Source organism: Rhinolophus ferrumequinum, chromosome 12, assembly GCF_004115265.2.
Source record: "Rhinolophus ferrumequinum isolate MPI-CBG mRhiFer1 chromosome 12, mRhiFer1_v1.p, whole genome shotgun sequence".
Classification (NCBI taxonomy): Eukaryota; Metazoa; Chordata; class Mammalia; order Chiroptera; family Rhinolophidae; genus Rhinolophus; species Rhinolophus ferrumequinum.
In genome coordinates, this window is record NC_046295.1 from 30,292,225 (window position 1) to 30,314,989 (window position 22,765).

At 37.5% G+C, this 22,765-nt stretch overlaps 1 protein-coding gene across 7 annotated transcripts in view; it reads right to left on the bottom strand.

Annotated features, from left to right (window-relative positions):
* The window catches only part of KDM4C (lysine demethylase 4C), a 347,582-nt gene that overhangs the window by 256,387 nt on the left and 68,430 nt on the right, over positions 1-22,765 (bottom strand). For all 7 annotated transcript variants that reach the window (XR_004424679.1, XM_033123278.1, XM_033123280.1 and 4 more), the window contains one exon: positions 6,481-6,530. Coding sequence is in view for 6 of the 7 variants with exons in the window: in XM_033123278.1 (XP_032979169.1) it covers positions 6,481-6,530 (50 nt within the window). In the remaining variant the exon portion in view is untranslated. The remainder of the gene's footprint in view (positions 1-6,480; positions 6,531-22,765) is intronic.

A 22,765-nucleotide genomic window follows, 5' to 3' on the forward strand; every position in this document is an offset into this window, starting at 1 on the left:
ACTCTTCCTTTCCCACCTTCTCTGCAGCCTGCCAGCTGAGACGGGGAATCACAGTCCCAGGAGACCTAGAGAGCCAACTGAAGGGTTGCCATAAAAAGTTAATGGTTACTAAGACTTAAAAACCATCTCATTCCCTTGCAGTTCAAACCGAGCAGTTCTGGTCACAAGTAATAAGCTTCTCCCCGATAAAAGAGTTCTAACAATCAAGCACAACTAGCGTTAAACTACATTGATTCATGTTTTATTTTGTATTCACCTCTATATTCTTCTATCCCTTCTCTAACTCTGCTGTTTTAAAATTAAATATTAAAATTTAGTGTGAATTCCAAATTACTCACAAATGGGCTTCAATATAAAAAATCCTACAAAACTAAAAGAATAAGACTGAGAAGATAATCAGTTATTTCACATTCCAAGCTATGGAGACCAGTAGGGAGAACCAATCTACAACTTATTCCCCCCCCGCCATACCAACTCCTCTCCACAAGTAACACATTAGGGTTTTTATGACAAGTAGACCAATGAGCTCCCAATAAAATGGTATCTGATTTAGGAGTAAAAACACTGAAAAAATAGTTTGGAAAAGCAAATTATGTTTCTACTAAACCATTAAATAGTAAGAATACATACATACATTTTCATTTTAAATAAATATTCAAAATTAGGACAAACTGCAATACTACATAGGATTCATGGAGCAAAAGAGCTTAAACATTCATTTCAAGAAGAATCAGCTCTTGTGGTTAGAGCATCCAAGACAAGGGGAAGAGCAATACAAAGTTATGGTAGGCTATTCAGTAACCCAATTTTTAGAATCTATAGTTTGTTTATACTATCTACAAAGACAGGACACTGCTGTCTGCCAATTCCCTAGCAAAATAAAGTCAACACTTTTTTCTTTTTTAAGATATTATACAGTGGTAAGCAAGTAAAGGTGATCTTTGGAATCATTCTTGCAATCCAAACATGTTGGAGAGATGAAAGGCTAGCATCATAAGGAGCACATACTCCAGAGCTCCCAACAGAGCCCTGAAACCCTAAAAGCATCCCACAACCACCGTTGCGGAGACTGCCCCAGTACTGCTGGGCGTTGTGTAGCGCAGGGACACATGGAATCGCATAAGCCGTTTCAAGGACCAGATGCTGTATACATCTAAGGATGCCCTGTATTCAGTGTAATAAAAGGGATCATATGTGAGAAGCAATATTCTAAGTGAAAGAAATGAGACACAAAAGTCTACATATTGTAAAATTCCACGTTTACGACATTCTAGGAACAGAAATCAGACAGTGGTTGCCAGTGGCTGGGGGGAGGGATGAGGGCAAAAGGGCACGAGAGAACTTTTTCAGGGTACTGGGAACGTTCTATAGAATGATAATGATGGTAGTTACCCCACTGTATATTCAATGAATTATATGTGTATTTAAAGGGGGTGGCTTTTACTGTGGGTGCATTTGACCCCCAAAAAATCATTAAATGTTTTTAAATTGTTTTGGAAATAGAGATGTGCTCTAAAATTAGTGTATTCTTTCCATCAGGTAAGAAATTTTCCAACTTGTCAATTGATTTACATCTAATATATTAGATATTACTAAGGAATTCTTTTTAAATCCCAATCCCATATGACAAACACAAAATCATGCTGTTGCTATTAAATCACCAAAGTTTCAGCCTTGGAAAAAGACTTAGAAATCAAAGTTTATTAACAGTTTTCAAGGATTTCTAAACAATAGTTAGGAGAAATTGAAATTAGTTATTAATCACTTATAGGAAAGAAAGGAAGAAGAGAAGGAAGAAAGGAGGGTGGAAAGATGGAGAAATCAGACATGTAAAATATATGTCCACACTAGCAACAGATTTTGATTAAGATAATTTCATTCAATATAATTGAAATTTACCCAAGTATGCTTTGATAGACTTTTATAATGGTTTTTGCAATATTCATATGATTATATGAAGCTTAAAAAAAATTGCAACCATACAAACGAATGGTAAGAAAAGAAAAACACAGAAAAAAGTATGTATAGGACTGCTCCTGTGGGAAATGCTTTTAGATAGTATTTACACATAAAAGCTTATTAATGAAATAAACCAATGAGCTACATAATATGGGGGAAAACCTGGTCATTTTCACCCATATTCCTACTTAAGAGGTCAACATTAGAGGTTTAAGCCAGAGTTGGCCTCTCCATGCAGCAATTAATAACTCAGGATTAGGGAAAATTGTCACATTGCAGACTTCACTCAGCTCTTGAGTATCCTATAATCCATCAAGATCTCTACTGGTAGAGATACAACTCCATGGAGCTCTGCAGGAGTAGAGCCAGGAGAAATCCATATTGGCTGTGCTTTTGAGAAGGATGGTGGTTCTCCTAAAGAAGTGCCTTATTTTTATCTCCTGAATATACTGCATTATGTAATGGGCAACTTTTTTCCATTTCAAGCTGGTTGGCAATTTCCACCCAATTTAACTGGCATATGAGCCATTACATATTGTTTGTTTTGTTTTTTTTTTGTTTTGCTTTTGTAAATAATTTTTTTTTAATTAAAGTTTATTGGGGTGACAATTGTTAGTAAAGTTACATAGTTTCAGGTGTACAATTCTGTAATATATCATCTATATATATCACATTGTGTGTTCACCACCCAGAGTCAGTTCTCTTTCCATCACATATATTTCATCCCAAAATTCACCATTTTCTTTTTTTTTTTGAAATTAAAGTTTATTGGGGTGACAACTGTTAGTAAAGTTACATAGTTTCAGGTGTACAATTCTGTTTTTTTACTGCATTCCTAAGATCACTTTGTTTCAGTTCCGCTTTCCCCACCCCCTTGACATGACACATGCACAATACGTGCACAGGTTACCCAGGACTTCCCACACCAAGAACTTTGGGCTGAAATAGATCACAGTCAAGCTAACCAGAATTTTCCTGGCCCAGATTCCACCCTGCAGAATCAAAGAACACTTCATTTGCCTCCATGATAATTCGTCCCTGCTAGTTGGCATTCTCTCCCGGAATTCTTTCTCCCCATTCTCTACTGTCACTTCTCAGAACTGTATTTCATCCCATGGCTCAAGGAGACCGGAATTATGCTAGCTTGGTGTATGTTATATATTATTGTCCAATGTCTAAAGTCCTACTAGGATAGGAACATGACTGGCTATAAACTATTCAAAACTTTAAACACAGACAGTGACATCTAACATCAAATTACGAGGAAATTAAGTTTAGGAATTGTTTTACCATTCTTAATGCAACACAGCTGATTGTAAGATGAAAACAAACACACCCTGAAATACCACATATTGATCTCAATGCCTGAAGCATGAGTTAGGCATGAAAGCAGAGGATATATCACTGGACTTCTTCATTTGCTATGGCTTGAGGAGCCCCTTAAAATTAATTTGTTTATAATCAGGAGTGTTGTATTTATTATCCTTTCAAAACCAGACACTTTAATATAATATTTTCAGAGCATCAGCTATATGAATGCTTAACAGAATAATGTATTCACCATTTTGAGAGCTTGTAAAAGTACATTTTCCTAACTCCTAGACAGTATGAAAACAGGTCAATGTAAAATATATTCATTAAATTTAAAATGACTTGTTATTTATTGCTACTCGTCTAGTCCCTTGACAGCAGTGGTTCATAATCTCTTTTGGACCAAAAATGCACATACATGCACATATATGCCCAATTTTGAATATAATTTCAGAGAGACCACAGACTGCCTGCATCCCACCCAGACCCTGATCCACCTCCTGGAACAGGGATTCCTGTATATCAGGCTTAGAATCTGCTCCACAGACTTCAACTCAAGATTACCAGCCATTTAAACACACACACATATACACATACCAAAAATAACTAAAAAAAAAAAAAAAGAAAGAAAAAAGAACTAAGTTAATCATTCATAATAATGATTCTTCCATTTCTTTTTGCTGAATGTTGCATTTTTAATGTCAAAACTAAAACACTTGTTACAAGTAAATATAAGGATCTAAAGGAATCCATTTATTCACTTCTACCACACACACTGTCATTTGAAACAAGGTTGCTGCTGATCATTCATACTTCCAAAACTAGCTGCACATAGTCCTAACTCACATATTCTTTTCCCAGTAACCAAAATTTTGACCAAAGTAGATCATCTTTATAGGCATTTTATTCAAAATAAGAAACCAAGAGAATACAGTCCTTCACAAAAGTTTTTAGCCATTCCCTATAGTCTTTATTTCATATTTTGCTTAACTTAATAGAACAGCAAAGATATTGTCTTATTTCTAAAACAGATGAGATTTAGACATTCTGAAAACTGAAAATCTTCGAAACTGTCATTCATGATTTAACATTATACCTCTATTCTCCTTTATACTTTCCATTCAATTGTATCAAACCAAAAATTAGAAAGAATGCAATGGCATTATAGCGAACATAACAAGTATAAAAATTGCAACAATTCACTTGAGTTTTTTATTACATTTATGTCTATATAGTATTGAAAAAAAAAAAAAACCCTGTATAAATGAGAAAGCAGCTGAAGGGCAAAATCAAACTCCTGGCTTTATTAGATGCAGGCTTAATGTCTTTCAGATAAAATATTTGTAGGTGCCACAGTCAATCAAGATTTCAATAGAAACCAAAGATGAAAGCATTCATGCATAAAAGGCAAGTGTGATAATTATGATGTGCAGACAAGATAATGGAAAATATCCGAGGCTGCTTTTCATTTTATGTATCAAGTGCTGCCTTGACCTAGACATTCTACAATGCTCCATCACATTTACTACATTACTTTATCATTTTAATTATTTAGCAGAATTCAATTAATTTGGCTGACATCTGGTCAGTGGATAGGAATCCCCCACTATCTTACAGGATCTTTTCCCTGTGTCATTTCTCAAAATAAAGCTGCAAAATAGTTTTCAATAAACATGCAGTTGAGTTTAAAGTTCTTGTTTACCCTTCAAGTTTATTAACCTCTTCCTGATTAAACAAATGGCATCCATTTTCCTGGAATGTCATTTTCCGATACATTATGTAAAAGTGTTTACACGCAGATTCTAGCTGAAATATTAGCACGTGACTCCATACTGCGAAGTTTACATTGGCTCCATTTTAAAAGTTCTCTGGTGATGAGGTGAATAGAAAATGTTAGAATAATTATTATAGAGAAAAGGATAATTCAGCATATAGATTTAGCACAAAGTTCACTGCCTGTGTATTTAAGGATTATGGTAATCATTTTCTAAGCTGTGCTCTAATCTATTACCCAGAACCAGGATTCATCTACCTTAATATTCATGAAAATAGTCCTTAACAAAGTTTAAGATTATAATAACATTACTATAATTATATTATAAAAACACCAAGACTTTATAGTTATTAGCTTGCCAAAATTATAATAATGCTTCTTACAAATTCGATACGTAACTGTTCCTTCTAATATTCTTCTATGATTTGGAGGAAAGTAACTTTGAGATGTTAGTCACACTTTCTGTTCGGAATCGTCAAGTCAAAGAATGGGGTTTTCCCTTTTTTCTTTTTCCAGTTACAGTTGACAGTCAATATTATTTTATATTAGTTTCAGGTGTACAGCATAGTGGTTAGACATTTATATAATTCATGAAATAACCCCCCCAATAAGTCTAGTACTCACCTGACACCATACATAATTACTACAATATTATTGACTACATACCCTATGCTATACTTTACGTTCCCTGATAATTCTCCCTTGTGTAAGCAGGTGAGGGCAAGATGTGGCAATATCTTTGAAGATGTGGCATATCTTTAAGACAGAGAAGAAAAAAGGAAGATACTCTCTGCAGACTGTGGTCACCAAGTTAAATTAAAATAGACTTCCCAGAAATAACGATGGACAAAGCCATAAAAAATAATAATTCAAGTTCCAGTAAAGTACGTTTAATTTTGCCATTCTAAGAAGACATACAATCTCATGCTCACGAAGTAACCGGGGGACATTCACCTTCATATTTCCATAAGGACAGTCCCTGACCCAGGGGACCAAATAAGAACTGGGAGTCAGAAGTCACCCTTTGGTGAAATGATATGGCAACATGAAAAGTATTCATAAAATATGTGTACCCTGAGATGTAGCATCAGTACTTTTTGGAATTTATCTCAAGGATGTAACTTAAAAGAAGGAAAAATATTATTGACAAATGACGTTAAACGCATTATGTAAAAGAGAAAAAAATGGAAATAACTAAAATAGGTTAAGTGCAATCCCTTGATGAAATATTAAGCAGCCAATTAAAATAACTATGAAGATTATGTAACAGGGAAAAATATGCACACATTAGGTGAAAAACAAACTGTTCAATTAGAAAAATATTCCAAAGCCCATAACTTGAAAAGAATAAAATTAACAGATTGATATTCTGCACTGTAAAGATACCTCAGAAACAAAGAGCCTATCTAGATGAGAAACACAGAAAGCAATTTTACCTTGAGCTAGTCTTTCAAGTCGTTTCCCATGCTCCGGGGGTATTGCATACCTAAAATTTTAAACATAAACATTTTAGGATTATAACTGCTCAGCTAGTATCCTAAGGATGTCTATTCCTAAATAATGTCATGTATAAAAAAATTCAACACCAAACTCCACTTAGATGAATTGAATAGAGATTAAAAGCCAATCACAGACTCATATATATCCCTTGGACACTAGACAGAAGAAAAATAAACATGAGTCACTTATTTCAATGCCCCAGCTCACCTTCCCAATCCATTTTAAAGATTAGGGAGCAAAAGCCCAAGATCAGTAAAGCTGTTTGGCCAAGAAGGCAGCTAGACGGTGACTACAACCTTACTCCAACACTGCACTCCAGCAATCCAGGGCTGTTATGGGTTGTATGCTTTTTTGTTTTGTGGTTGGTTAGTTTGCCTTTGTTTTTAAGGGAACTTGGGTTGTTGGGCTTTTTTTAACCTCTTAAAATGTTTTTATTGACAAGCAGGATAGAACACAAAATTATTACAGCAACATTTATATTGCTACCAAAACTTTCTAAGAATATTACACTTTTCAAATAGATTTTAAGTTAAAAAATTACCAGCCACAAAAAGACACCTTTTATTTATTTCATGATTATATGACTTTTAAAATCTTGATTTTAGGAATAATAGTTTTTCACCCTTAAGAACAGAAAAACTCATTTCTAGTTCCTGGCATTTTCAAAAGTGAGATACTTGAGCTTATATACTGCAAACTTACTAACAAATTTTAAAACAATAATCTCACAATATACTACACAAATACTAATTTTTTTAAGTAGTTTTAATGAGGAAAATTAAGGATATTAAAAATAAAGTTAAATGATCACTTCGTGCTTTAAGTAAAAATATGTTATTCTTAAGACCTACATTTGCCATGTTTACAAGCTCAATATATATTAAGTTCAAGTTACTTTTTACTAAAATAAGTTTTCTAATTTTGCTTAACACTACACTTGGTTGCATTTAATGCCACTGATAACATATGCAAAACTTAATTGGATCTGATGTAACTAGGCAATTCTCTAAAAGAAAATTCAACCATATATCCTGTTCCTTAAGGCATTGTTAATGAAATTATTCCCACTGAATTGAGAAGATAAAATTTTAGCATAACTAAATGACAATCACCCAATGTATATTTATGGCCACTTCTTACTAGTTTTTAATCCCTGGTTTACATCACCATCTATACCCATAAAAGGAAACACACAACACACACACACACACACACACACACACACACACACACCAGACAAGAGGGTAACATACATACAACACACATGGACAAGTGTAATGGGTATACGCCTGCCCACAAAGGGTCGGATGTGGGTGGAGACATTTATATATCCTAAATATCATTATTCACATTTCTGAAAAATCGGCATCAAAGTTAAAGCTAATTAATCTGAAGTTCAACTGTCTGTTCTCAGAAAACATAAGTCTGTTCATGTGCAAAAGGATCGGGAAAAGGTAAGGTGAGATAGCTCTATCCTAACTTTGAGCCTCAGTTTACTCATTCTAGAATTTGATTAAATACCATCATATGTCTCCAACCAGGTAGCCCTTATTGGCCTATCTCCTAAATTCTTTTCTACAAGTATACTATTTCCCGGAACAACTGTTCCTATCAATGCCAGATGATTAATTTATTTTTCTCTTCAGATTTGGACAATGTCTCAGTCTATTTTTATATGCTATATATAAAAGATCCAACTTTTTTCCTCACTGGCTGCCTGAAGGTCAACCACCATCATGAACAACAACAGTAACCGTCTGAACCAACCAATTACTACTTCAACAAGAAAAAAAAATGGTCATTTGACGTCCTTCACCCTGGGAAGGCTACAGTACCTAAGAAAAATTCAGGAGAAACTAGCCAAAATGGACAAGACCACACCGGATGTCATCTTTGAATCTGGATTCAGAACCCATTTTGTTAGTGGCAAGCCAACTGGCTTTGGCATGATTTACGACTCCTTAGATCTTGCAAAGCAAAACGAAGCCATGGACTTGCAAGACATGGCCTGTAAGAGAAGAAAAAGACCTCAACAGCACAGCAAAAGGAACGCAAGAACAGAATGAAACAGTCAGAGGGACTGCAAAGGCCAATGCTGGTGCTGGCAAAAAGGAATCAACATTCTGCAGTGACTATGGTAATTGTACAGATTTTTCATGAGAGGATTAATAAACTAAAAACTTTCAAAAAATCCGGTTAATTTTAAGACTATAAATGATTATGAATAAAGTGCATATGGTTAACTAATCATTGTTATAGTTCAAAAGCATCAAAAATTATCAAAAAACAATAACTTCCTTCCAATCACAGCCCCTTACACAAAAGAGATGCAAGTTTTCCTGAGGAGAACTTGAATCCTCAAAATGAAAGCCACACTGCATTCACACTCAGTGAAGCACAACTGGAAGAACACAACTTCAAGAGACACACCCTCTTTTCTTCTCTGGTTTAGTTATTATCTGGCTCAAAGTGAACCTATTGATCTGCATGTTGACACCTGTGACATATTTTGTATGGTTCTCTCTTCTGTGTTATTGATCCTATTCTTTGTTAAATATTTAAATCATATGGTCAAATCTTTTATAGCTCAACACAGATGAATCAGTACAGACATCTATATAAGGTTTCATATACAAATAACAGAATTCCTTGAATAAGCTCAAGGCCCAAGGGTCTAATAAACAATGGACAGTAACTTGTCTTAGTCTGTTCAGGCTGCTATAACAAAATACCCCAACAAAAATCAGTGAAATAATCAACTTCAATTCAACAGATAGTTACTGAGCACTTACCATGTATAAAGCATCACAGGAAGTACTCAAGGCATTTTCCACGTAAGTGGAAGGGGGTACAGAAACACACAACTGTTGCTAACATTGATCTGGACTAATGTAAGTGCATGTCTTCAGGAAGTTTGAATTGCAGCACAGGGATCTCAGGAACATTAAGTTTCCATGCAGATTTACTACCACGTGGCAGTTAATATGAACTAATGAGAAAAGGGGGAAAGGAGACAGGGAAGACCTTTGATTTCTCAAACCTCCCAAAGGTATCACCACTGAAGATGAACTAGAATATCTCAACTCTAGAACAATTAAATCTTAAATACGAAAAAAGTATAGTATCACCACTTATTTACATTTCTAAAATTACTTCCCAGTTCTACTAAGCACCTGTAAGACACCAGGAACAATTCTAGGATTCTTATCCTAAACAAGAATATCAGAACAGGGGGGCGGCCGGTTCAGATAGTTGGTTAGGGTGCGGTGCTCTTAACAAGCTTGCCGGTTCGATCCCCACATGGGACACTGTGAGCTGCGCCCTCCACAACTAGATTGAAACAACTACTTGACTTGGAGCTGATGGGTCCTGGAAAAATACACTTTAAAAAAAAAGAATATCAGAACAGTCTTAAACTGTTAGATGTTTGCCACCCATAAAATATAAAGATAAAGAATATCCTTGACATAGTCTTTCAATTAATCCTCTTCTACAAGGGTTCTAGTGAAACGTCTCTGGTGGTAATCATCAGAAAGGTTTTCTCAACGCATCACACGTCACTACAAGGCACTGCGTGTGTCTCCTCCATGCAGCTCACCCTTTAGGTCACTAAGGTGTAACCGAGCATTACAGGTGGGCCCCTACTTTCTGCTGTACCCTTCCAAACTACCCTCCACAGGGTGCTGAAGTCATCTCCACAAACTACAGATCTGATCATGACAAAGCCCCAGCCTCCAAAGGCTGAGTGCAACCTGAAGGACAGAAGCTAAACGCCTTTGGAAGGCACACAGACCTGCTGCCATCTTCACACCTCTTCAGTCGTACCTGCTGACCACTGTCTTAAGCAAATCCTGCTCTCTGGCTTTACCAAACCACTTGAAGTTTCTTATAGTGCCCTTGTTATTTCACACCTTCGCACCTTTCCATCCCCTATTTCTGGGCTTTATATGTCCTTACCACCAGTCCAGTCAACAAAAACACCCACTCCTTTTTCCGAGCTCAGCTTCAGTTACCCCCAGGGAGAGTTTCCCACTCCCTCTTTTGTTGTATCAGCCAACCATACAGAATACAGGCTTCCACCATGGCACTCAGAATTTAATTTTTTACCTTTCTGCCTCCCTGCTCGCCTCTCAAGCTCATGTCTTTCTCCTGAAACAAACCATTGGCTGAGCAGATGCTCAGTAAGTGTTTGCTGACTTTTGCTCTCAAATGATGAATTGTGTTCCTGTTCCACCAGGATGAAAGATGTGGAGGAGGAAAAGGATACAGGAGGAAGGAAAAAAATCATGAAAGTGGGAAATGGGAGGAAAGGCTGAGTAATGATATAAGCCAATATCTCATTTCCTGACTACAATGTCAGCCTGACATACCCAGAATCAACCACTGCCAGCCTCAACTTCCTGGTCCGTTCAAATGTCTATTTCAATCAAAACTTTCTGTCTCCCAGAATTTAAGCCTTTCCCAATATAACTGCCCTAAAAATTTAGCTCCTATGAATGTAGCAACCAGCACCGAAAAACATCATCTAATTCTTAGATAAAAAAGAAAAAAATGAGTAATACATAAAAGTCAACCAGCAAAAAGTTCCAACTTCATAAGGTTAGTATTTTTCATCTAAACAATTTTACAAATCAATATAAGCCACTGTCAGACTACAGCTGGCAGAGCAAGCCATAGGGGGAAAAGTCCCTTAAAAAAAAAACCTGAATCCCTAGTATGCTTTTAAGAAGTTTGAAATCCTGCGGCTCTGATGACATCCAAGGTTTTGTTCATTTCTGTTTGACATACTACTACTTCGTGGAAACACTAAGCAATTCTCAATATCTTGTTTTAAATAACAGCATAAAAACCCTTGCCTGCCTGCCTGCCCCTCTGACCCTCTGTCATCCGCCTTAAACATGAGTAGCTCTTCTGGCAGATCGATCGATCGATCGATAGGTGATAAACTTTTCCGGGTCCCTCATCCTGCTACCATCCATCTGCTTTCTTTTCTTCCCTCTACACATACCACTTTCTGTGCTTGCCATATTTCTGACTCCCACTCACAATGGAGTCCAGTGCAATCCAGACCGTATTTCATCACTCTCAAAATAACTGCTTAGACAAAGCTTGCCATATGTTTTAGTCTTTGCCTAACTTATCCTACTAGTTTCTCGAAACACTTCCCTTGGGTTTATGAGCCACATCATTTCCAGGGGTTCTCTACCTTCTGCTCTTGCCATACCTAACACTGCCATTCCTCAGGGCTCCGTGTTTCAGTGCTTTCATGTTTTTCCCTGAGAGAATCACCTTCACTCAAGGCTTCAAGATCATCTATATGCTGCTGAACCACATCTCCATTCTACACGTGTCTCTTGAGCTCTGGACCACTAAAATCAATCGGCTATTGAACAAGTATATTTGGCAGCCCTCAAACCATCTGTCCAAAGCTTAATCCTCCATCATCTTCCTGCCAGACCTGCTTCTCCTCCAGAGTTCCCCATCCAACCAACTGCCCAAAAATGTAGGAGTTGTGATTGTATTCCCCTTATCCAATTAATCCCCAAGCTTTACATGTTCTACCTTTTACTTGTGCAACGGAGTTCTCATGCATCTGCCGACATTTCTCTATCCCCACTGCCATTGCTTTGGCTCAGGCCACCACTCTCTATCACACACATTGCTACTGCAGCCTCCCTGGTCCATGCAGCCCAATCAGAACCTGTCGCCTTGCTTCCCTGTTTAAAATCTATGTAGCAGGAAGAACTGGTGACTAAACAGAGGCATGTTGGAGGACCAGTATGCAGAGGGGTTTTTACAGATAGTGACCTCAGTCAGAGGAGTCCTCGCTCTAGGGCCCTGAGCACCTCCTAGATGTTTCCATGGAAGTATCCCATCACTTCGAAAATCCTGACATACACAAGATCAAATTCACGTATCCCCCTTTAAGTTAAGGTTATTCCTCCTAGCATTTCCATTTCAGTTCCCAACTCCATTTCCCCCTAGCTTTCCAAACTGGACTAGCAGAGCCACTTCTTTATTTCTCATGCTCTCTGGTCCCACTGCCAGTCACAAGTCCCATCTGCTCCACAGCCTCAAAGCCTCGTGTCTACCTCCCTATAGCATCACCTCAATTTCAACCTTGATCTGCCCCCAGCTAAGACTACAATCATAACTGAACTCTCTGCCGGTATCTCCCTCGGCAGCTATAGTCCTCATGTCACTATCAGAGCATAAAAACCTTTATTCCTTACTGCCTGGCTTTCAAGACCCGACCTCCATTCCTATTTAGCCCCAGCCTTAAATATCAACAGCTCACTCTCAATAGGCTGGACTATGAATTATTCTATCACTACCTGGGCTTTGACCTCACTCCTCACCTCAAAGAGACCCTCTATCTTGCTTCAAAGCCCAACCTCCCAAGTCCTACTCAGATCCCACTGCCTCCTTGAAGCTTTCTTTGACCATTATAAATCTCAGCAACCTCACCCCTTTTCTTCCTCCCAGAGCCCTTCCATTACATTTTTCATGTAGTATTTATCATCTGCTACCTTCCCTAGCTAGCTGCTACTTGGTGTGCATAAATCACTTTTGTCTGGCTAGGCACTGAGTTCTCTGAAACAGAGAATGCCTACCACAGCCCAGAACTTTTCCCATGAATCATCCTCTTTAACCTCCCTTGTGCAGTGAGTGCCCGGTTCATAGCCAGGTACTCTATCATGTGCCACAGTTGCTCAATTATGTAGCTAATTCTTCATTCTTTGAAGATATGAATATGTCTCATATTTCTTTGTATCCTTTGGAAACCACTAAATAAGATGTTGACCATTGTATACCCTCAAGTACATACCAGTCTGTTGAAATTATTAATTTTTCATTTAACCTTTAGGACAGTGTTTTTGTTTCATACAAAATGAATATTGCAAACAGTTCTGCTAACATTAAGAAACTATGAGTCACTAATGATCTATGTGCACCTAATTAGATATTTATGAGGTGATGTTTTATCTAAAATAGGAGGAAGAGGAAGAAGAGGAGGAGGAGGAGGAAAAGAAGTAGCAGTAGTTCTAATTTGAAGGCCAAGGGAAACAATAATCTCTCTAAGCACATCTTTGGGTAGTTTACTCAAAGAATAGACCTAAAATGATATGCTATCCTGGTAGTTATAATATAAACACTATCTTGAACTGAATAATTAGCAGGTTGACACTTCAAACTGGCAGTAGATAAAGCTGTATTTTTCAAAATTTACTAGATCCATTTCTCTGATTCAGACTTTCTCTATGAACTGTCTCTATTTCTCTTCTCAAGAAACACTGAGTCCATTAGAAGTGTTTACTAGCACTTCTCAAAGGGTAGCTCCTATTTCTCAGATCACGACCTCAAAGTCTCCCTAATTTCATTTGGGAACCCTGGGGTCTGTCAGCAATGTGCTCAGCTCCGCCCACTGCCCATACCTCTGTCACTGTGCTGTATGACATAGTGGCTGCAGGGGTCCCTCTGCCAGTCTCACTAACGGTGCTGCTGGGGCCTCCTGCTGGCCCAGCTTCACCCACCCCGTGACATCCAGGGCAGTCTCATCAAGTCCAGGATACAGAGAGGAGGGAGAAGCTCTTCTAGGTCCATGCCACGCCCAGGCAGATCCCTTCCTCAACTATGTATGAAGTAGCCCTTTCCTCCTTTGTTTATATTTCTTACTCATCTTGCTGTCTTGCTCACAATTATCTCCCCTGAAAAAAATCAAGCTCAACTCCCCAGAGACAGTTTTCTGACAGACGACAACACTAAACTGACCCTCCCTTCATTTACTGGCATAAGCTTGTGTGTCTGACCTGATTTCTGTAGTCACTAAAGGGTTGAAAGCTCAGCGAAAAGAATAACTGGCCGATAAATATGATTAGAGCTCATCACAGCTACCATTTATTGAATGAACACTTATAATACATCAGACTTAGTGCTAAGATCCTGTACAAGCTCTACTATCAGTACCTCCATTTTACTGATGAGGAAACCAAGCCTTAGAGGAATTAACTTACTTACAAGTGGATAACAGAGCTAGCATACAATCCCAGATCTATCTCACTCCAAAGCCCCAAGATATGTTCTCCAGTCCCATATTCCATTCCCGTTTCCTCATCAAATCAACACAGAGATGCCAAAGGAGGGAAGTGACAGAAAACCATGATGTCTTGCTCACCATGGTGTCATGAACACCTAGCTCAGTACCTGACAGGTGGGGTCCTCACAAAATATTTAATGAACAAACAGAAAAGAAACAAACAAAACCAAAAAACACCGAACACAGATGCAGTGTTTTATAATACTTAGAATCAAGTATTAATAAAATGGGAAAAAAGCCATTTCAAGAAGAATCTAAAATATAGTAACTTCAAAAATTAATAAATGAAAAAGTCCCTATAAGAAGCTATATGCCCATATCAAAAGTTTTCTAGAGCCAATATTTTCCCAACAAAAAACAATCTTACTTTATAGGAAAATCTTTGAAAACAGTGTCCTTTCCAAATGACCATTTAATGAAATGATAATTATACCATCCGTGAATAAGATAAAGTGACTTAAAGGGTTCCACTTACAGAGTCCTGCCATAATTAACTCCAACAAAGTACTGAAGCATTTTCAAGGAGATTTCCTATGATCAAAGTTTAATTTTCAAGGCAAAACTACCTACTCAGGTTCTTTGCAGTTGCCTCTTTGAAAATTGAGAGGCTTTCAAAAGTGCATATTACACAAAGCAACCATGCTACCCAAAAATAACTCAAGTAACATGCAAAACACAACAAAAGTTACAAAGCCTCAAATCCACGTTTCCCCAAAAATAACACCTAGCCAGACCATCAGCTCTAATGCGTCTTTTGGAGCAAAAATTAATATAAGACCCAGTATTATAGAACAGTATAGTATACCCAGTCTTATGTTATGTTAAAATAAAACCGAGTCTTATATTAATTTTTGCTCCAAAAGACGCATTAGAACTGATGGTCTGGCTAGGTCTTATTTTCAGGGACACACAGATTTAGAAAGAAAAGAGGAAAAAAAAGCCCTTTACACCTCACTCCTCATTTTAGAACTCACACTGGATAGAAACCTTATTGTGACCAATGTAGAAAGCCTTTCGGCACAACTCTTGACTTATATTATCCTGGGACCAACCTTATAAATGTTGCAGTTCTGTGACTGTCTTTATCAGTGAGTGTTTAGTCCTTAAAGTTCAACAACTCATTGATTGATGAGTATTAAGTGCTACGTAGCACTCTAAATTCCCCTTGATTTACATCATAAAAGTTTTGATAGATAATATTTTCATTGTAATTTAGTACTAAATATTGTCTGATTCTCATCAAGATGTTTTGGACCTATTGGTTATTTAGAAATGTATTTTTTACTATGCAGACTCTGCATATTTTAGTTATAGATTTCTAATTTAATCACATTATGCATAGAATGCGTGGTCTTCAAATACAGATCCCAAATGACATGGATTCAAACAGAAAATTATTGGAGACTTGCTATGTGTGGGCTAATGTGTCAGATACAATAAGCTGCTGTCCCAACATTCATTTTTTTCTTCCTTCCTTAAAGTAACAAAACTACAATTATGTTCAAGTTGGCAGTGTGGACAAATTTTTAAGGACTCATCTCCTAGCTTTCCTTGCAGCTATGAGTACCCATGAGTGTCCTGGCCAATGCGAAATAGTGAGATGTCACTGCTTGTGGGTTCTAAAGAAACCCATGGAAGTGGGAGCATCTGATCTGGTATTTTCTCTTTACCTTTTGCCTTTTACCTTATCTCTTCTTCTCTCCTAGAAAATAGACCAAAAGGATGACAGTCACAGGCTACTGATTATACAATAGGGACATACGGTGTTATTTGGCACCACCAACCACGGGTTACTTATTTCTGGACTTCATGTAACATAAAAATAAATAAATAAACAAACAAACTAACTAACTAACTCCTAACTGACTTAAACCCAAAAAAAGTAAATAGTCATATGTTTCTGCCAACACTTGACTTTCCTTAATAATATTAATTTTCATTAGCTAGGCAGAGAGAGATAACATAGGAGCTGAAGACAGACAAGGCAACCCACCTATTTCAAGTCCTTTTTGATACATATCTTCCCAAAGAACATTCACTTTTGTTTTCTACATTTCAAGGAAGATTGTAAATGGGCTTTTTTGTCCCTGATCAAAAAATCGTTTCAGAGATCATGCAACTGGATGCTATATCCTCTCAAAAATATATGATGTTGAAGAACATTCCAGAAGCTTTATGCATGCGTCTTCAAATAAAGAAACCACTTATGGAGCCCTCACAAATAATTAGTCATTTGGAGGAAAGGAAGAGGGATGGACTCACAACTGGCTGTATTAAATTTGTAGTGTATTGTCTGTGGATTCCTCTTAGGCAAGCTATCAAAACTGTTATCACTGGCAATCAAATTATAGTAAAGTGTCTAAAAATGTCTAACACCCAGTATTTTGTAACTTCTAAACTTTTCTAGACTTCAGGTTAAATCTATTACAGGCATCAGGAGACATGACTACATTATTTTATAGGTTAATTTTGTAGTATTTACCCATAAGGAACCAAAAAGAATATTATAAGATCAATAAAGACTGAAAGAAGCAGAAAGCTGTGCACATATGTGATACACAAATTAGCAGATCAAAACAAAACAGAAAAAACCCTGTTTCAATAACAAAACAAGCCTATAAGCCCGCTGTGGTTCATGGCCCTACAAAGGTGATGCTGCCCTCACGAAGCTGAAGTCTTGGTTAGATGGTAAAACCAAAACACACCAATCAATGAAAGAAGAGTTCAAAAAGAATAGGACATAGTGAAGTAGTAAAACGGACACATATAGATATAGATATAGATACAGATAGATATAGATATAACTATAGATATAGCTATATCTATAGATATATATAGATCTCACAAGAAAAGAAAGCAATGTTGGTCCAAGTAGTCAGGAAAAAACTTACAAATTATATATTCTTTAGTTCCAAGTCAGGTGTACAGATTAGTTTCCACCAACTGCCTGTACTTTGGGTAAAAGTTACCAATCAATTGTTAGAAATGCTTTTACAATAAGTTAAACAAGCATACATTTTAATAACTTTAATATCCTAAAATAGAGAAATATCCACACAGGATATTTTTTCTAATCTTACAGAAAATGAAGTAAGAGCCAGTCGGGGTAATCCAAGCAGCCTTCCTAAGAGTTTAAGCAAATACTTGAACGTTTATTTGAGACTTTTCTGTGCCTCCTAGGATCTGTAGGAGACATCGGGTTTTATTCCCCCTGTGCAGTATAATTCACGTAACAGCTCTCTCCTTCTTATGGGGAACAACAACCTCCCCCAAACACAAACAGGTAATGCTAATCGGGGCCACCATTTTTCACGCCTCTGACCCACCTCCACACAGGATGCCCGTGACCCAAGCCAGCGAGGCAAACCTACTACCTCCCTACCCTTGGCCTCTGTGACTTCACCAAGAGCTCGGCACAGCACCCACGCCAGGAAAATCCACGATCCCTTCCCAGATTTCCTCTTTGGGGACACAGCTAGGAATGCATGAGCCAGGGAGGAAAATGAAGGCAACACACAAAGAAAAGTGGGGTCCAGTATCTACCACACTCTGGCAACTTCCAAGGGTTCCAGGAAGTTCTGGCCGTTCATGGCTATGTGAGCCAATTAAATTCTCCTTTCTGGCTAAGCTAGTTCATACTGGGTTTCTATCTTAAGGCGCCAAGACAATCCCAAAAAAATATTCTCAATCCAGAGAAAGCCAATGCAGGTATCATTCTTGAAATAGATTAAAATAGATTCTAAATAACATGAGGAAATGCATGAAATTAATTTTAAAGTAATAATCAGTAGACCTGCAATACTGGAAGACTAAGGAAAATTGTGTTATAGCCTTCGGAAGCTGGGATCCAACTCTGCCTCCCCTGTCCCCATCCTAGAAGTTCTTATCTGATAGGTTTGACAGACAAAGCACTCTAATCTCTTGACAGGGACAGACTAGTTTTTTCCAAAGCTTCATTGAAGGGGACAGAATCTAAATAGATGTCTAATTGAAGAATCGCCACCTATTCCCTAGAGGGAAACAAGATCCTCTTCAAGGTAAAATTCATTTTTTCTCAAATGTGGGATTTTATTTCTGACTTCCAATGGATTTCCAACTGGAACATCTGAAGAACAAACCTGAGTGCCAAGCTAATAGTTGGGCCAGTGGTTTCTCCCACTCTCACCTCCAGGGGTCTTCCCAGCCCCAGGATCTCCATCAATTATCACACGATTAGAACCTACCTACTGAAAATCTGCTTCTGAAAATCCCTTTACCTTTCTGAAAATCTGCCCTCTTATCTCATAGTTTTGTCCCAAAAAATAAGAGGTAAGTTCCTCTTTGGTTTGTAGAAAATCTCATTAAAAGAAAGTCGGTGGTATAAAAAAGAAAGGCACACTTTCTCCTTGCCTATTCCTTCATCTTTACTCAAAGAATGAAAATATGTGGGGTCACAGAAGTAACCTAAATCTATTTGCCAGCCTACCTGTAGAAGTGCAATCACACACATACACACACACAAGCTGCTTTCCTATATGCTTAAGTCAAAAAATAATTTTTGCAAAACAAATATCAAATAATATGTATCTTTTACAAAGTGCTATCTAAAGAGCAAGATTAAACAGCATGAAAAGGAGGGCGAGAAATATGGGGGGGGGGAAGATAAGCTAGGAAAAAATATTTGTGAACTACTACATCTGTCACAGTAATTTGCAAGGCTAACAGCACTAATGTTTGTTTTCAATGATCTACATGGCAAAAAAATTGCATTAACCTTCTGATTTTTCCCTAACAGTTATGGATTCCATTCAGCAATTTCTTTTCATTTGAAGGGGTTTCTCTAGTTCTTGTAGGTGGTGGTGGTGGTGGTGGCTTTAAGTGAAAGAATAGCAACAAGGAAATAAGAAGTGTCCTGAAGGAATTTATGCTATGTTTATCAGGGGTATCAAAAGTACTTAATTAATATAAGTTTACAGTTCATGTATAAAATCCACAGTTACCCATCAGTTAGTGAAAAGGCATTACATCTCATCACTTCAGGGAAAAGAGTGAAACTGACTTTCAAAATCATAAATACTAGACTTCACTGATGCTTCCTTTAGGGAATTCTGTGCTGAGCTGGGTGGGGCCCCAGGACTCCCTATTTGGAATGCAGGCATGTGTACGTGGTTCTAGGCATCTCCAAGTCAGGCTCGGGTCTAAGTAAAATTTGATCAATAAAAATTTTTGCTACCAATTACCACTGTACTCTCTTCTTCCTACAAATATAGCTAGCGCCTGGGCACAAAATTCATACAATACTTTTGGGGTATACGTTCAATTTTTTAAAGCTTTTTAAGCAATATTATCTAAAAATATATAGACAGATATGCCTACAGTCATCAGAATAACTTGTGCAATTAATTTTATTAATACTTTGATTTAAAAGTATTAAAATCTATTTTTCTTATTTAGAGAGCCAATTTCTCTAGGAAGAGTAATTAAAACCAGAAACAAACCACTATTACTTTAAAGAGTATTTTTCCTATATAAACCATCAAAAGGATACAGCTTTTACTCTTATCCAATTAGTCTAACATCTGCAGGGAGAATATATTAATGAGTCTAAATTCACCAAATAGATAACAAGCCGGGGTTAGTAGCATGGGTTGCTAATTCAATATATCCTTAAATATTATCAAGCTGCCCAATTCCTAAAATAATGTTCCACTGCAGGTGCCTAAAGAAGAAAACCTCAATAAGGAATTCCTTCAGTAAGACTGTTCATTTAAGAAAAATTTATTGAGTACCTACTGTGTGCCAGGCACTGTAGACATGTTATTCAGTCCCCCCATACACACCTGGGAGCTCATATTTTGATGGAAAAAATGTAAACTAAACATACTTAGGTCAATGTGACACCATATAACTTGTTTGTTCCTTTTAAAAGGAAGACTTGAATTCTAAAATTCAACAATAATCAAATATTTATTTATATGTAAACAGCTTCTCCTCTACCAGGAAGAAAGGGAAAGGAAAAACAAGAAGGGGTAGAGGTGAGATGGGAGGGAGTGAATGAAGGGAGGGAGAGATGAAGGGAGAGGCTGAGACAGACACCCAGGGGCAGCATCTTATCTCCTGGACTGAGCCATGCTTCTAGCTTATCCCAACTACACACAATGGTAAATAACCTTTTTGCTTAAGTTGGGTTTCTGTCATTTAGAACCAAGACTCCTTATTCATTCATATAAGATCTATGAGGTCTTATAAATGACCTCACATATAACCTTATATATAATATGCAATGTATATTTGTTAAATGAATGTATGAAATGTTAACATTTTGAGCACTTACGATACATTAGGAACTGTGATATATGCTATGTACGCGGTATTTTATTCAATCCACACAACTACCTTACAAAGCGAGCACCAGAACCACGCTGAGTGTTTAACAAGAGGAAATAAGGGTTGAGAATAATTCCCCAAGGTCACATATTCGTCAAAAAGTAATGCCAGAACTCAAAAGACAAGGCTGGTGCGAAAGCCGGTGCTCACAAATACTACACAACACTAAACAATGATACAATGAAAAAGCATGAGCTGAGCTTATTCCAAATAATCTGACGTCACTTATTGCTTGCTACATGGCATTTTAACAAAACCTCACAGTTTGCTGAACAAAATTTAACTAAGTCCACAATGCTGCAGCCCATCCTTAATTTTCTAAAAACATTCAGGAGAACCTTCTTTCAGGAAAGAAACCTTTTAAACCTTTTCACGGGTTAAGACACGTCCTCTTAAACCTCACCTCTCTCATTCTCTAGAGAGTAAATCTGAAAGTCTCGTGTTTGGGCATGGCCTCAGAAAGGAGGATTTTAGACATCATCTAAATTCTATATCCCCCAGCAGCTAACCACTATCACACATGATGTGTGGAAGGGAAAATTATATTTTAGTTAACCTTGAAACTCCTACTCCATTATATGCCAAGTTTAGGCTTAAAGTAAGTAGTATGACCAAAAAATGATTTATTTCCATAAGGTTAATAAAATAATAGTAATTGTGAATATTTGAATAGTACTTTACAGTTTCCAAAGCACTTTTTACTCCAGTACATCCCTGGACCCTCCTAGCAATCCTATAAGTAGACAGTGAATAAATCATGCCACCATTTGGCAGTTAAAAAAACTTATGATGAAAGAAGTACAGTGTTTTGCCCTAAGTCATTCAGCGGGTAAATGACAGACTGGGATTTTAAAACAGGTCTTCTTGCTCCAAAGTCAATATTAATTCCAAGAAAATAAATAACTTTACCACTGACTGCCAAAGCAGTTTTCTATCTGCTTACTTTAAGCATTCTTGTTCCCTTAAACCTCTGTGCCATAAATGTTTACATAAATCATCAGCTCCTCTAAAGTCTCTTTCTTCAGTACAACCCTGTGTTCGTGAACACTTACTCGGCAAAATCTGCCACACGTAGTGCCCAGAAAAGTATGTCTCGGAGCTCCCACCTGAAGCTGTGCATATCTGCAGCTACACAGAAATCTCAGGAAACTTCGTGTTCTTAACACATTTTAAACAAGAATATTTATAAAATGTTATATATATTTCCTTCTCTGCCCTTAAACAGGTTGATCCAAAATAATTTAACACTTCTGATTCAAAACAAGAATAATTTACGTAGCATCAGTCCTGTAGCCAGGCCCCATGTTAACTGCCGATGATTCAAAGGCACAGACACAGACCCCAACTTCAAGGCAGGCACAGGAAAGAGGGGTCTACAACCACTTGAAAGATGCAAAAACATGCCTACAGTGGGGACAGCACATGATCCAGAAAGCCGTCCAGCAAAATCTAAGAGATACAGGAGCAGAGGAAGGCAGTAGAGACATGAAAGAAGGGAGGGGACCTTAGGCAGCAGTCTTTGCAATAATCATACCCAGAACTGGTGCCAGAACTGAAGAGGAAAAAGCAGAAGTTCAAAGTCCGCCTATAAGGAAGACACACAGCCTGGGACAGAGATGTCAAGCCCGAGAGAGGTCATCCCTGGAGAAAAAAAGAAGGTAAGTGTCCCAGATACAACCCAGCACCAACCAGAAAGGGAAACCAGTGCCTGCACATGCACACACCCTTACGACACCTTATCATCCCCTCGTTTTGTA